Genomic DNA, 17079 nt, shown 5'->3' with positions numbered 1-17079 from the left:
GACTCAGTGTAAATGGTACTATGTATATGATAAAGGGTATTTTGGTCATTTTGTTTAAGCCTATCCTTTTGGATAGGGTATTTGAATGCCTAGACTTTTAGTCAAACAAAATTAAAATTTGAATTTATGAATCAAGTGTCCTTGATTTTATGATAATAGAGGTGTCAAGATTAATTTACAGTTTAATTTTATATATATATATATACATTTTGTATATATAATTTAAAATGTTGTTAAATAATAAATTAAGTTAAAAATTTAAAATTAGTTAAGGTAATTTTATGATAATAAATTAAGGTAGTTAGATTTATTTATAATTTAATTTGTTATAAATAACAACCTATATTTAATGTCATTTTCTTATATAGTGAATGGTAAAATCATTTTGGTCTTTTTGATAAATCATTTTTGGAGGGAAAAGTAAACAGAGGCAGGCGTGTGTAACACACTTACCGTTTATCTAGATAAAAAAGCTAACAGTTGCGCATCAATCTAAAATCATAGAAAAAATATCTACATATATTCAAATCATAAGGGATAAAATGCTACATGTCCCAAAATTTTTGGAAACACTAACATGATCATGAGGATAACAACCGCCCCAAAATGAACCCTTTTGAACGATCTTGGCCGCCAAAATTGCATTAGAAGAGTATCCTATTCATCGAATAGAACAAAACAAAATCATAATCTACCGTATTACACTTAAAACTACACGCACAAATAATAATAATAATAATAATAATAATAATAATAATAATAATAATAATTAATTAATTAATTAATTAATTAACAGAGATAATTTATTGACGTAATAAAAAAGTACAAAAGATAAAGAACAACAATACAAGGTTATAGCATGAAGCATCATGCCCAAGCCTTTGTACGAGTTCAGATCATCTAGAGTTCCTCTTTCTTCAGTCCTTCGACACGACATTATTTTGATTGAAACGACATCGTTTTACTTGAGGTAAAAACAATAATAGTAATAAAACAAAACAAAACAATCAGCACTTCTTGCAGAGTAACTCAGGCTCCCCACTCCGTCGGCACCTCCCAAACTTGGTTGGCACCTTCAAGCCGACGAAAATCACATATGTCCGGCTGCCAGCTAGGGCTCATCCATCAAATTCTGTTTTGCTTGCTAGTGTTTGCATACTTTTTTCATACATAAAACTGCAAATTTGTTATTTATATATACTCGTGTTTAATGACATGAAAGTGTTCATATTAATTTTTATATAATTTTATTATATACTATCCATAGTGGCAATTCTAGAAATTTTTATAGATGGGTTACTTCATAAGCTTAAATTTTAAAATTAATTTTTTTTAAATAAACGACATTTACAATGTTTGGTTTTGAATTTTTAAAAATATTTTTTGAGTTATATCTATATTTGTGTGTTTTGTTGTTTTTAGTGATTTTTTAAAAAATATTCTAGTATTTTTTAATGCACCTATAAAATAATATCTGTACAAAATGTACTGAATTTTAGTATTTTTTATATCTAGTAAATTGTTTTTGAAAACAAAAAATTCACAAATATTTAACATTTGAAGTGTATCTAAAAATAAATAAATCTACTAAACCAAACCAAACCAAGCCTTAACTCCCATCAAATGGGGTCGGCTACATGAATCCTTCTTCTCCACGCGGCCCTATCAAAGGTCATTTCATTAGTCAAATTAAGTAGATTCATATCTCTATTTATAACGCTAGTCAACGTTAATCTAGGCCTACCCCGTCCCCTAACACTTCCATCTACCGTTACAGCATCGCATCTCTTCACTACTGCCTCTGTTAGTCTCCGTTGAATATGACCAAACAATCTCAAATGATTCTCTCTTAACTTATCTTCTATCGGTGCTACTCCTACCCATTCCCGAATACACTCATTCCTAATCCTGTCTTGTCTAATCTTACCACATATCCACCTTAGCATCCTCATCTCAGCCACACTCATCTTATCTACATGTTGTTTTTTGGTTACCCAACACTCTGTCTCATACAACATAACTGGTCTAATAGCCATTCTATAAAACTTACCTTTTAGTCTAGTGGGTATTCGTTTATCGCACAATACCCCAAACGGACTTCTCCACTTACACCATCCCGCCTTAATCCTATGGGCCACATCTGCATCAATCTCTTCCGCTGTTGTGATAATCGACCCTAAATAACAAAAATGTTCACTCTTAGACAGTTATTGGTTCTCAATCTTCACTTCTCCTCTGCTTTCATTGTTACTGTTACTAAATTTACACTCCATGTACTCTGTCTTAGTTCTGCTTATCCGGAATCCTTTAGATTTAAGAGCTTTTCTCCAAATCTCTAACTTTGTGTTAACTCCTTCTCTAGTCTCATCCACTAACACAATATCGTCAGCAAAAAGCATACACCATGGCACGTCATCCTAAATATTTATCGTCAACTCGTCCATAACTAAAGCAAAAAGATAAGGACTTAAGGTAGATCCTTGGTGTAACCCTACAGTGATAGGAAATTCATTTGTCTCTCTAGCTAGCGATCTAATAGTGGTCACCACCCCTTCATACATGTCCCTAATCACATCAATGTAGCCTTTTGTCACCCATTTCTTCTCTAACACCCACCATATTAGATCTCGGGGCACTCTGTCATATGCTTTCTCAAGGTCGATAAACACCATATAAATGTCTCTTTTCTTTTCTTTATACTTTTCTATTACTCTCCTCAAAAGATAGATCGCTTCCATTGTTGACCTACCAGGCATGAACCCAAATTGATTCTCTGACACCTCTGTTATGTCTCGCAATCGGCGTTTCATCACCCTCTCCCACACTTTCATTGTATGACACATTAGCTTGATTCCTCTATAGTTGTTATAATTCTGGACATCACCTTTATTCTTATAGATTGGCACTAAAATACTCTTCCTCCACTCATCTGGCATGCTCCTAGTCAACAAAATTTTGCTAAACAACCTAGTCAACCAAGCAACTCCCTTTTTACCCAAACACTTCCAAGCTTCAATAGGGATATCATCGGGTCCTAAAGCTTTATTTGATTTCATCTTCTTAAGTGCAATCTCCATTTCAAAGTTCCTAATCCTGCGATAGAACCTAAAGTCTTGGTTTATCGTATTACTGGCTATTTCTTCCCCTATTGTCATACTTCCATGTTCCTCATTTAACAGTTTCTCAAAATAATTCTTCCATCTTTCCTTAATCTCATCATCCTTCACCAATACCTTAGAATCCTCACTCTTAATGCACTTTACTTGATTAAAATCTCTTGTTTTCCTCTCTCGTATCTTAGCAAGTTTGTATACCCTCTTCTCTCCCTCCTTACTATCTAGTTTAGTGTATAGGTCATCATAAGCTTTCAACTTAGTCTCTCTCACTACTTTCTTGACCTCCTTATTAGCCAATCTATAGCTCTTAAGGTTTTCCTCAGTTCTATCCTTCTGCCACTTTTTAAAGCACTCTTTTTTTGCCTTAACTACCGCTTGAACCTCTTCCCTCCACCACCAAGTTTCCCTAGAGCTGGGTCCCGTTCCTTTCGACTTTCCAAGAACTTCCCTTGAGATTCTCCTCATACAATTGGCCATTGAATTCCACATAGTGTTAGCATCACCTTCTAAGTCCCAAGTACCTTCCTTATCCATTTGATTCTTAAATATTTCTATTTTATCCCCTTTTAGGTCTCACAATCTCGTCCTACAACGCCCACCATCCTTCCTAGCTTGGTATTGCCCTCTAAAACATAAATCTAGTACCAAAATCCTATGTTGAGAGACCAGACTCTCTCCAAGAATCACCTTACAATCATTGCATTTTAGGTAATCCACTTTTCTCACTAAAAAGTAACCTATTTGGCTCTTAACTAATCCACTCTTAAAGGTTATCAAATGCTCCTCCCTCTTCTTATACATAGCATCGGCCACCACCAGGTCAGAAGCCAACGCAAAATCTAAGATTCTCTCTCCAGCCTCATTTTTGTCACCAAAACCGTATCCACCATGCACCCTTTCATAACCTAGTTTATTTATGCCCACATGGCCATTAAAATCTCCACCTATAACTAGGTTCTCTCCTACGGGTATCTCCTGTAAGATCTCATCTATTTGCTCCAAAAAATCCCTCTTAGTCTGATCATTTAACCCTACTTGAGGGGCATAAGCGCTAATAATGTTCACTATATTCCCTCCAATAACTAGTTTAACTAGCATAATCCTATCTCTTTTCCTAGTGACCGTCACCACACTTTCCACAAGACCCTTGGCAATTATGATTCCTACCTCATTCCTGCGTCTATCCTTACCACTATAATAAAGTATAAAACCAATATCCTCAATTTCCCTAGCTTTCTCTCCCGTTCACTTAGTTTCTTGTATGCAAGCTATACTAACTCTCCTCCTAATCATAACATCTACCAATTCCATCGTCTTACCAGTTAAGGTTCCTATGTTCCAAGTGGCTACCCTAAATCTATAGTCTTGGACTAGCTTCTTTACCCGCGCTCGTCCAGAAAAACGCAGAAACCTTTGCCCATTTTTCACCGCACCCAGACGTCGATACGGCGCCCCTTGCTTACTTTTCGAAACACCCGGAAGCAGGCGCAACGCGTCACTTGAGGGGAACGACCTAGCATTTAAACGATTCAAAGTAGGATTCATTTTCATAAGGGATCCGAACGGCTTTTTTACGTGTTGGCTATCGGCTACCTAACACACAACCCTCCTCCTTAACCCGGGCTTGGGACCAGCGGAGTTGTTAACAACCCCGGCGGAGTTAAATCTACTAAAATATTAAAAAAAAAATTACCAAACACAAACAACAAGAAAAACAAAAAACTAAAAAACTATTTTTGAAATATGTTTACCAAACATAGTAAAAGTTCAGTATGACGGTAATACCATATTACCATTGACACGTGATATTACCAACTAACAATAAACCTACACAAGAACGGAGCTATGCTATGGCCAAAGGTGGCCATGCCCTCTCCCCTCAAAAAAAAGTTCTTCAAAATTACACTATTACTTGTTAATTCTAAAATTATTTTGATATTGTACATGAAAAGGCCTTCTATATTCAAGATTAATTTTACAATGTGGATGGGATAATCCTTCTATTTTTTTTTTAATTTTAAAAATTTTACTACTCTTGTATTTCAAAGGGAAAATTACAAGATAGTAAAAGATGGAGAATGTATATATCAAAAGATGGGGTGCAATAAAATAACAATCTAATTTAAGATATTAACTAAATAACTCAAAAATTGTATGAAATAATTAAATAACTATTAGAAAATGACTGATACATGCTAATTTTTATTATTATTTTTAAATTGTTTATGTAAGAAATTGATTTTCTCATTTTTTTTTAACACTTAGCTTGTCCCTAAGGCTACCTAGGCGTCATGAGTTCAAATCACAGAAATAGTTTCTCCACGTGAGAATAAGGGTTGTGTATATTTGATCTTCCCAAATTCTATGACATTAAAAGCTTTGTGCATGGAGACTCTTTTCAACACTTACTTTGGCCCTCCTTGAATAAATTTTTGGCTCCGTCCCTGAACCTACTTGTGGATGGTGAACCTCACACATAATATAACTAACTTGTCACATATATATACATGAAAAGTTAAATGACAACATGTTATTGGATGGTGATACCAATAACATGGTATCACAATTGTATTGAATATTTTTTTTCTTATTTGATGGATTTCTTAAATTTTGAAAATAGTCAAACTATATAAAATAAAATATTATTAATACAAATATTTTTTTTTAATAACTTTTATTTGCTTGATGGGGGATGGGATCCCATCAAGTGTTAGCTGCCATCGCCCCTAGATGGTGAAGTTCCATTCACATGTTTTTAGCAGTTTGTCACGTCCCATCAAATTACCTTGACAAAATTGTCTATCAAGAGGAAGACTCAAGGAAGGAAGGCTAATGAAAGATTCTGAAAGCTTCTGGAAGACTTGAGAGAATATGAGAATGTTGAACATAATTCTATACTATATATAGAAGGATCTAGAACGTGTTCTAGAGAATTTAAATGAAGATTGGAGGAATTGAAGCAATAGAAGATTCTAGAATCTCCTAGAAAAATGGAAAAAGTAAAGGATTCTTGCACATACTTAGAATGAGGTAGATATTTGTATAAATATTTATAGAAAGAATTCTAAAACCCTCTTGTAAGGATGTGGAAGGCTTCCTTGAAACTTTTATACCATTCATTTCTTGTATATTTTAGAATGTTCTAGAGAAGGCCTAAGTTGCCTATAAATAAAAGAGTGGCTCATTTGCTCCAATTCAATCTAAGACTTGTATATATTTTCTAAGGTAATTCTTCAAACTATCTTTGTGTTGCTTCTCTTGTTACAATTCTTTTTGGCTAGGCTGACTTAGCAGTTGTTCAACTTTTTTTTGATCGGCTTAGTAGTTGTTCAACTTATATGATATCGATTTATGTTTGTTAAAAATTCGTTTGTAATCGGTTCAATTTAAATATATTTAGAAATTTGTTAAGTTTTCAAGTCAAATTTGAATAAATTTATCACTTAGCTCAACTTGGTTGTATGACTATAAAAATCCAAATTATTCGAGCTCATCTTATGATTGGCTCGATTAAAAATTATTTAAGATCATCTGAAAAAATAAAGGGTAAATTACACCCCCTGAGGTTTGGGTTTAATATATATCACCTCTTGACGCTTGGAAAATTACATTAAGCCCCCAGTCATTGTAATTATTTAGACGGAATTAAGACATTGAACTCATGCACACTCTCTTTTGTTTTTTCTTTGCTTTACGTTCTCTTTTTTTTTCTCCCTTTCTTTACTTTTTTTTTTTAATGCAATTTCCTCTGTTTTTCTACTAGGAGTTGTTACCTTTTATATAAGTATGTGGGGTTTGTGAAATGAGACTATTAACCACAAGGGTGAGAATGTAATTTCCAAAACATCAAAGGGTGGGCAGTAATTGGACCAAACCTCAAAGAGTGTCAATGTAATTTATCCAAAAATAAATAACCTAATTTTCAATAACTTAATACTTATTTTAACCTGACTCGCTTATAACTCCAACTAACTATTAGAATCACTACAAGAAAAGTGGGTATAAAACACGGAACTGTTTGCGACGGCGTGTATACCGTCGCAAAAAGTGGTCTTTTGCGACGGCATATGAAGCCGTCTCAAATAAATATTTTCTGCGACGACAGTTTCCCCTCACTAATAAGCACAATAAAAAGTCACTTAAATGCTGAAGTATTCGCGACGACACTGTATACCGTCGCAAAAATATATATTTTTTTAGACGGGTGAAATTTACCGTCGCAAATAGTGGACATTTGTGACGGGAATTCTCTGTCGCAAAAAAAACCCTTATTAAAATGGCATTGTTTTAACAAATGGATTTAATCATTTGTGACGGTTTTTCCATGCCGTTGCAAATAGTACTTAAAAATTTCATCTCCCTCCGTCAGCCGAAATGGCGCTCGATCAAATTCCCCAAAATCCCTAACACCTTTCTCCCTCAAAACCCCCCAAATCCCTAAATCCCCGAAATCCCTAAATCGAGTTCGTGTATCACAATCACAGAGACGAGTTCGAGTTCCCAAAGCGACGACAATCAGTATGCTCTCTCTCTCTCTCTCTCTCTCACACACACACACACACACACACAAACACATTGATATATTGTGGGAATGATTTTGTTTGTTTCCGTGAGTTTTCTCAACAAGCAAACACTAATCCGATCATACTCCGAAGGAACAAAACGCAACGCAACGCAACGCAGCATAACCTCTCTTTCTTTTCTTTTTTTGGGTTCTGGAAAGATGGCATGACAAATATGGTTGGTGGTGATATTGTGTATGGGTGTCTTGGTTTCATCGTCGTTGGGTGCTGTTCAATCGGACGAGCTCCTGGTGGACGACGAAGAGTACGGACTCGAAGGGGGCCGATCTCCCCCTGATCTCCTCACTAGTACTAGTCCATCTGCATCTGCTGTTCCGATAAGTAGTAGGAGGAGGAGGTCTTCGGATCTCGATTCCGACTCCAAGGTCCAGTTCTCCCTTGAGCACGCCTTCGGTGATTCCCACTTCTCCCTCGCCGGCACCTTCACCGCTCGCCTCAAGACCTCTTCTCATGGCTCCCGGGTTCTTCTTCTTCTTTTTCTTCCTCCCTCCCTCCTTGTTTGCTTGTTGACAAAACTCACTGAAACAAACAAACTTGTATATATTCGAATTCATTATCTCATGCTTTTGCTCTATTACGTGTATTGTGGGAATGATTTTAGAGATTGATTTTGCTCTCTTCTGTTCTCTGTGTGTACTACTACTAGTAGTAGTCTGTTTGGTTGCTGCCAAAATTAAGGGAAAATAAATAGGAACCAAACAAACTTGGAAATATTATATTTTGTTTTTGGATTTAGTTCTTGAGATGAGTTTTTTATTTTTATTTATTACATCTTGGATTGATTTTACTTTTATTGTTTTTGGTTTGCTGATGGAAACTAAGAGAGACAGAAATTTGGAATATTTAGTTTCAGTAACTATGAGGGTTACTTACAGTCAGAACTACTGAGCAGAACAAAATGAATCTGAATTCTCAATCTTATGTATCATGTTGCATTGCTTATTCAAACTTTAGGAAAATAAAATTCATGAAAGCAAACCGAACTAGTTGTCCTTGTCTAATTACTCTTACCTCAACTTTAATTTTTATTTTTCAAACTGTCTTCTATTCGGTTAACACAATGGCACATCATGCCTTTTAATTCCTGGTTTTAAAATTTTTATCCTTGGGACATCACATCTTGGAATATTTAAATATATGTACATATTTGGTCTTCAAATGCTATATATAATTCTTAGTTACGCAACGACATAATTCATCAGCATAAATCTTTTCAGAAAACAAGTTCTACACTTTTTTGGCAATTTTATTTCCTTGGAAATTTACCTGCCCTATCTTTCTTATTTACTTTTTATTTATTAAGCATGCTTGAGTGTTTCAATTACATTCCTTTTGTTAGTTTAACGTTATAAGTTGCTTGTAACAGACTCTCACCAAACTTCGCTTTTCAAGGGAGGCTTTTACTGAAACAGACAAGGAAAAGTTCAAGGTAATTCCCTATCCACATTTATCTGGTTTCAATATTAATATTTTTGTTGTGTGTTTGGTTAGAGAGTAAGATAATTGGAGAAATTTTAAAAAAAGAGGAAAAAGAAGGAATTAGAAAGTACATTTATATTTCTTCTTGTCCAATTGAAAAAGGGAGTGCATAGAAAATTTAAGGAAGGAAAACAGCTGCATCGAATTTAAGCAGTTGTAACTTGTTCTTGATTTGTTGTACCAAATAATTTTCTTCCCAAATTTTGTCCCATTTGTGGCAAGTGCAGGACAAAGTTTTTTATAAATCATTCACTTTATTTTCTTCTTGAATGTCACAGTGAAATCAAGGAAACTAAAGTATTTTCCCTCCATAAAAGTCTATGGTTCTATTCCTTTTTCCCTCCATCAAGAGTTATTTATTTACTTTTAAAATGAGCAACTGAGCATTGTGCAATGTTGATGCAATGATCTTGCAGAAGCTATTGGAAGGTGATGACTTCTACAGGATAAGAGTGCCATCCAATGTATTGAGCCCTCCTGGAAGGGAGTATATTATTTCGTCAGTGAAAGTGGCAAGTCTTCTATAAACCATGTTGAATGCATTAGTGTATATACATATGTATTTGCTATTTGGTTTTTGCTTTTGGCTATGGAAGTTTAGAAATTGATGACCTTTAGAATGAGAAGTTGAGGGTTAGACAGGAATAAAGAGAAGAGAACATGAGAAAGCTTTAGCAATTGCACCTAGATTCTTTAAGTATTTCTCCCGAGGAAGGATGCATCACACATCCTCAAGTAATATGCTTTGAAAAATTTCTACAATAATATTACGGTTTTTCGCATAATTTTATGGTTAACTCGAATTATGAAATATGTTTGCTAGGGGAATCTTTGATTACACATGTCAAACACTCATGACATATACTGTAGCCTTACCCAAGTGTTGAGTGCCCTGCATGGGTACATATATTTAGAAGAATCCATGTAACATTGCCTAAGCCGTAGCTTTGTACCTCAGATCAATTGAGCTAGTTGAGTTGGGGAAGTTTGTTGGAGGTTGATCCCCTTGAGCTATAAGAAAATACAGGGTTTCACAGCCCGATGAAGAAGAAAACAATGAGTTTGGGTCTGGGTCTGCAGTTTCTATTTCCCATCTCTCTCTCTCTCTCTCTCTCTCTCTCTCTCTCTCATCCATTCCTTCTACTTCTATTCAATGCGTTTGTTATAAAAAAAAAATACAGAACTAGATAACATGTCTTCTTTTGATCTCTCTTTAAGCTTCTGCAATTAGAACTCCTGCAACAGAAAGAAACTGACAATTTATGACAAGCCCGAGTGTTTAGAATCCTATGCTTTTCTGGGTTGAATTTGGCTAACTGGTGCCTGGGCTGCCTTACTGGGGCTGTTGTCTTGGTCCTGATGGCTCATTAGTTTAAACTTGTTCTTATAAAGTATGTCGTCTAAACAATTCTTAAAGTTGAAATGATTATTGCTTTTAGTTTTTCATGTGATTCCAAAGTATTGTAGCACAACACAACGCTTTAATTTTGTTATGGATTCAATTATTTTAAATATGTGAAACAGGAAATTCATAATCTTTCAGCTCAAATGCTTCTGTTAACATTTGTAGTTTTGTTCAGTTGAAAACAATTGGATAAAATGTGACCGTTGACTCAACAATGATGACAAACAAAAGTAGACGTAGGTTTCGACAACTCTCTTTCTTAGGTTCAACCTTGGGTGGAGGAGCTGTAGGTTGACTAGTTGAGGGACTAGAGACCTCACCCTTGGTTTGACAAAAACAGTCTGGAATTGTTTTCCAATTAAGTGCTCATATCCTAAACCACTCATGTCAAAGGGATGCTTGCTTATGCCTATAAGATGGTTAATTGACTCTGTCTCACTTATCATTTTTACTACAGACACCTTAGACACTCAATTCTTGTTCCAATTCAACTATCCCACTGATCTGCGATTTATTGCCTCTATTTCAGCCTGCAAAGTGGTCATTCAACTCACACACTGTCTTAAAGTACAGTGAGCAGGCACCAAGGTAAATACCTCATGCATTGCCTTAATCTTTCCATTTTTTAAAATAAAAGTTTTATGAAGGATTTGATTAAATTTGTATTGGACCTCAGAGGTTAAGCTTTTAGAAATCAACTTTTGATATTGAGAGAAGTATATGCGACTGTGAATCACTCTAATGAATTTGGTGGTCTCCTTGTATAATATGTGACATTGTAATCCACCTGCATGTTCAAAATATCCACAGCCCACCATATCCGATGAACTTGTAATCCTACTGCATTTTCATCTAATGCCCAACTACATTTCCCATTTGACCATGAAGAAAATTATCATATTTTGTCTTTCCATTTGCATTTGCAAGTTAGTTAATACAATTCTTGAAACAGAACTCTAGCATTTGCAGAAGAGATACTTGGTGGTGAGAATGGACATGGTGAAGGTTTAAAGCCACCAGAAAGGTCCTTTTTGGCTACATATGTAAGTATTTAATGAAGTTGAATCTATTGCATTCTTTGAATGCATATGAAGACAATCACATTATTGTCTGTTCTTTTAGGAAACACTTATTTATTCTGTAGTAGCACCTCATGTTATCATTTGGGAGACAGCAATTTGTGCTTAATGAGCATCCAGAGAGCCCAGCTGTCACCAAGAATTACATGTTATTGATGATCTTTGTTCGATCTCTCTCTCTCTCTCTCTCTCTCTAAAGAATTTTTGGAATCATTTGTCATGATATCATTACAGGTGTTAAAAAATTCAACTGTAATGTTAGAGTATTTGGACTTCTTGGTGACTTCGAGGCATAAACACAACTAATTCCTTAAGAAATTTCAATTTGAGGTGTTGACGTCCCAAAATCACCAAACGACGTTGGTTTAGCACGAAACTTAGCACACACAAATGCCTACGCACGAGAGATTTGTGGGAGAAGACGGGACTCCAATCGGGTTCCCGGTTTGGGAGTTAGTGCCGGATTTCACTATAGGCAAACTAGTTCCTTAAGAAACTTGAATTGGAGGTGTTGACGCCCCAAAATCACCAAACGGGGTCGAATTAGGACAAAACTTAGCACACACGACCGCTTAGGCACGAGAGACTTGTGGGAGAAGACGGGGCTCGAATCGGGTTCCCAGTTTAGGAGTTAGAGCCGAATTTCACTTTAGGCAAACTAGTTCTTTAAGAAACTTGAATTCGAGGTGTTGACGCCCCAAAATCACCAAACGGAGTCGGATTAGCACGAAACTTAGCACACAAGACCGCTTAGGTACGAGAGACTTGTGGGAGAAGACGGGAGTCGAATTGGGTTTCCGGTTTGGGAGTTAGAGCCGGATTTCACTCTAGGCAAATTAGTTCCTTAAGAAACTTGAATTCGAGGTGTTGACGCCCTAAAATCACCAAACGGGGTCGGATTAGCACGAAACTTGGCACACACGACCGTCTAGGCATGGGAGACTTGTGGGAGAAGACGGGACTCCAATCGGGTTCCCGGTTTGGGAGTTAGAGCCGGATTTCACTCTAGGCAAACTAGTTCCTTAAGAAACTTGAATCGGAGGTGTTTACGCCCCAAAATCACCAAATGGCGTCGGTTTTGCACGAAACTTGGCAATGGGAGAAGACAGGACTCCAATCGGGTTCCCAATTTGGGGGTTAGAGCTGGATTTCGGTCGAGGCAAACTAGTTTATTAAGAAATTTGAATTGGAGGTGTTGACGTCTCAAAATCACCAAACGGCATCGGTTTAGCACGAAACTTGGCACACACGACCGCCTAGGCACGAGAGACTTGTGGGAGAAGACCGGACTCCAATTGGGTTCCCGGTTTGGGAGTTAGAGCCAGATTTCGGTATAGGCCAATTAGTTCCTTAAGAAACTTGAATTTGAGGTGTTGACGCCCCAAAATCACCAAACGGCGTCGGTTTAGCACAAAACTTGGCACACACGACCGCCTAGACACGAGAGAGTTATGGGAGAAGACGAGACTCCAATCGGGTTCCCGGTTTGGAAGTTAGAACCCGATTTCACTATAGACAAACTAGTTCCTTAAGAAACTTGAATTGGAGGTATTGACGCTCCAAAATCACCAAACGGCGTCGGTTTAGCACGAAACTTGGCACACACGACCATCTAGGCATGAGAGACTTGTGGGAGAAGATGGGACTCCAATCGGGTTCCCGGTTTGAGAGTTAGAGCCGGATTTCACTCTAGGCAAACTAGTTTTTTAAGAAACTTGAATTGGAGATGTTTACGCCCCAAAATCACCAAATGGCGTCGGTTTTGCACGAAACTTGGCACACATGACCGTCTAGGCACGAGAGACTTATGGGAGAAGACAGGACTCCAATCGGGTTCCCGGTTTGGGGGTTAGAGCCGGATTTCGGTATAGGCAAACTAGTTTATTAAGAAATTTGAATTGGAGGTGTTGACGCCCCAAAATCACCAAATGGCGTCGGTTTAGCACGAAACTTGGCACATATGACCGCCTAGGCACGAGAGACTTGTGGGAGAAGAAGGGACTCCAATCAGGTTCCCGATTTGGGAGCCAGATTTCGGTATAGGCAAAATTATTTACTTAATTATATATGTAATTATATAGTAGTTAATTTTTTATGTTTTTTTGTAATTAAAATATTAACACATAATTATATTGTCATTAATTATTTTTATTTTTTATTTTCAGATATTTCTCGAGTAGCAGTTTGCTTTTGTGGAATACAGGTGTTTGAAGATTGCAATTTACTTTTATTTTTGTTACCCACAGAAGAATCATGAGGGAAACTTTTGTTTTTGATTTACGTTATTTTGAATTGTGAACAACATTATGTATTTAAACATTGTGTATGTATTATGCAATATTATGTAGTGGGATAATTTTGCTAATGTGTTGTAATGAATGAATGCAAGAAAATTTTTGTTATGGATGAATTGTTATTTTTATACTGAAATTTTTATATTGTTATGTAATTATTGGTTTCTTTTTCAATTATTTGTCATTTAATACAGGTAATTTTCATATTTTTAATAATTTTATTGTAGTTTTTTTTTTTTTTTTTTTTTTTGAGACGACACCACATTACCGTTGTAAATAATATTGGCAGAATTGAGGTAAAGCCTTTTGCGACGGTACCCTTAGCCGTCCCAAATAATCTTTTAGCGACGGGCATCGTGCTGTCTCAAATATTTTTTTAGTGACGGTTGGTACCCCGTCGCAAAAAATTCTTTAGAGATGGCTTTTTTGTCGTCGCAAATAACACCTTTAGCGACGGGAAAATAGTGCCGTCTAAAAAAATCTCAGATTTTTCTATATTGATGGCGATGGAAAAGTTCCGTTGCAAAAAAGACAACTTGCCGTCACAAAAAAAGGTGACGGCGACATGCCGTCGCTAAAACCTTTTTGCGACCCCCTTTGTTGCGACCCCCCACTAGCCGTCGCTAAAATTATCTGCCGTCGCAAAAAACCTTTTGAGACGGCATTTTAATTATTTGCAACGGCATTTTGTCATCGCAAAAAGTCAATTTTTTTGTAGTGAATTATGTTTCTCTTTATTCTCACATAGTGATTAGTATCATTTCATTTTTATTTTTTATTTTTTGTGAATATTTTACTATTTGACAAATACAACATCAAAGCAACTTTTATATATATATATATATATATATATTAAAGTGAATTTGTGATTGTTTATATCATGAAATTAAACATAGTATCCAAAACATAAGTTGTATGTCAAATTTCAGCAAATTCTTACTGACATGAATATTGCATGATTCGCTTAGGTTGCATGAGGAATTAAAGAAGCAGGTTTGCGTGATTTACTAATATATATATATATATATATATATATTTGATTATAGATATTGTTCATTTTATAAATGTATTTTGTAAATATTATTTAAACAACGGTAATTTACACTTTGCCCCCTTAAAATTTCACTCATTTTTCATTTTGGCCCTTTAAGTTTAATTTTTTTCACTTGACCCTTCATATTTGCAATCCTTTTCACTTTGGCTTTTTAAGTTTAATTTTTTCCATTTTGGCCCATCATGTTTGCAATCCATCTCACTTTGGCCCTTCATATTTGTAATCTTTCCCATTTTATTCTTAGAATAACTTCTATTCAAAAAACTAACAGAATCTGCCACATCACTAATACATCAGTTCCATGTGTGATGTAAAAAATTCACTAAAAATGCAAAAAAACAGAAAATAGAAAACAAAAAAATTAGAATTTTTTTTTTAGTCTTATTTAACTTTTTTTTCAAATTTATTCATAAACATTATTACATTATGGATGCATCTAGATTAGATGCTGCTAAAAAAAATAAAAAAAATTAATTAAAAAAAGAAAAAGGTTTACTCAAGACGAAAAAAATGAAAATATATTACTCAAACACCTATATTGTCAATTCTAAAATGAAAATTTACTATCATTTTTTTCGTCGTTAGAGAACTTTTTCCTTTTTTTTAGTTAAATTTGTTTTTATTTTTTTGGCTGCATCTAATCAAAATGCATCTATAATGTAATAATGTTTATAAATAAATTTGGGGAAAAAAAAGTTCACTAAAAGACTAAAAAAAAATTCAATTTTTTTGTTTTTTATTTTTTATTTTTTGCATCTTTAGTAAATTTTTTACATCACATATGGAGCTGATGTGTTAGTAACGTGACAAATTCTGTTACTTTTTTGGATGGAAGTTAGTTTAGGAGTAAAGTAGGAATGATTGCAAACATGAAGGGTCAAAGTGCGAAGGATTACAAATATGAAGGGCCAAGGTGGAAAACATCAAATTTAAAGGGGCAAAGTGGGAAGGATTACAAACATGAAAGACTAAAGTGGGAAGAATTGTAAACATAAAGGGCCAAAATGAGAAAAATCAAACTTAAAAGGTCAAAGTGAAAAATGAGTGAAACTTTAGAGGGGGCAAAGTGTGATTTACCCTTTAAAAAATTGGAATGATTCTATTTGAGAAAAATAACTCAATAATAGTTAGATGGAGAGAGTCAAATCGGAATGAAGAGGAGGTTATTGAATATTAGCTTATTTACTTTTCAAGATGATTTCATATAAGGTCAAGTGTTATGTTATTCAAACTTATTTTTAATTCAAGTGAGTAGTTTTTTTAGGACAGACAATTCAAGTGAATAGTTTAGATTTTTAAATGTATTTAAAATGAGTTGACTACAATCAAATTTTTAATGAGTTGAATTCAAATAGAACTCGAATAAGTTCAATAACTCTAGAAACATATGAATGGAACTTCAACATAAGAAAAAAAACAAAAAGGTGAGGTTACAATGTGCACTTATATATTATAGGAAAAATTATACTTTTTGTGAGACAAATTATATATTTTGTGAGATGAAAGTTATAGATTTTAAAATTATGATGTGCACATAAAAGTCATGTATAATTAAAGTTATATTTTTTATGAGATAAGTTATACATTTTGTGAGAAGTAAAAAGTTATATTTTTTTGTGAAAAAAAAAAATTACAGTGCATTTTTTGCAGCAAAAGTTATACATTTTGTGAGAGAATCAATGGTTTTATTTATTTATTTATTTTAACCCCAGGGATTGAATGAATTGGTAAAGTAAATGACCTGCCTAACCGTAGATCCTAGGTTCAAGACGTTCCAAAATATTTGGTAGCTCAAAATTTTGTGGCTCAAATGGCTCAAATCTGTCAAAACGACGTCGTTTTGCACTTAAAATCTGTCAAAACGACGTCGTTTTGCACTCAAAATCTATCAAAACGACGTCGTTTTGAGTGATTTGAACTATTTGAGCCACAAAATTTTGAACTACCTAGCATTGTTGCAAAACCTTACTTGACTAAAATATCCTTCCTGCGGTTTGCTTGTAGGGTTAGGGTTCCCAGGCCGTCAAAAAAAAAAAAATCCTTTGACTAAAATATCCATCCCATGGTTT

At 35.0% G+C, this 17079-nt stretch overlaps 1 protein-coding gene across 7 annotated transcripts; it reads left to right on the top strand.

Annotated features, from left to right (window-relative positions):
• The first annotated feature begins 6313 nt into the window (after positions 1–6313).
• Positions 6314–14064, top strand: LOC145820600 (uncharacterized). Of its 7 annotated transcripts, none has more exons than XM_082916833.1 (8): positions 6314–7634; positions 7772–8160; positions 9066–9128; positions 9457–9475; positions 9595–9690; positions 11113–11171; positions 11536–11626; positions 13828–14064. In XM_082916833.1, exons 2-8 carry the CDS (start codon positions 8150–8152, stop codon positions 13840–13842), a joined length of 354 nt encoding a protein of 117 aa, XP_082772959.1. In that variant the 5' UTR covers positions 6314–7634; positions 7772–8149; the 3' UTR covers positions 13843–14064. The 7 variants fall into 7 exon arrangements, with proteins under 7 accessions (XP_082772959.1, XP_082772955.1, XP_082772957.1 ...); XM_082916834.1 differs by having other exon boundaries at positions 7573–7634; positions 7840–8160; XM_082916829.1 differs by lacking the exon at positions 9457–9475.
• Positions 14065–17079: the final 3015 nt, after the last annotated feature.

The sequence above is a fragment of the Camellia sinensis genome, chromosome 2 (assembly GCF_055761805.1).
Source record: "Camellia sinensis isolate YWXY chromosome 2, ASM5576180v1, whole genome shotgun sequence".
Lineage (NCBI taxonomy): Eukaryota > Viridiplantae > Streptophyta > Magnoliopsida > Ericales > Theaceae > Camellia > Camellia sinensis.
Note: the sequence above shows the minus strand (reverse complement) of the source record. Positions and strands in the feature narration are given on the sequence as shown.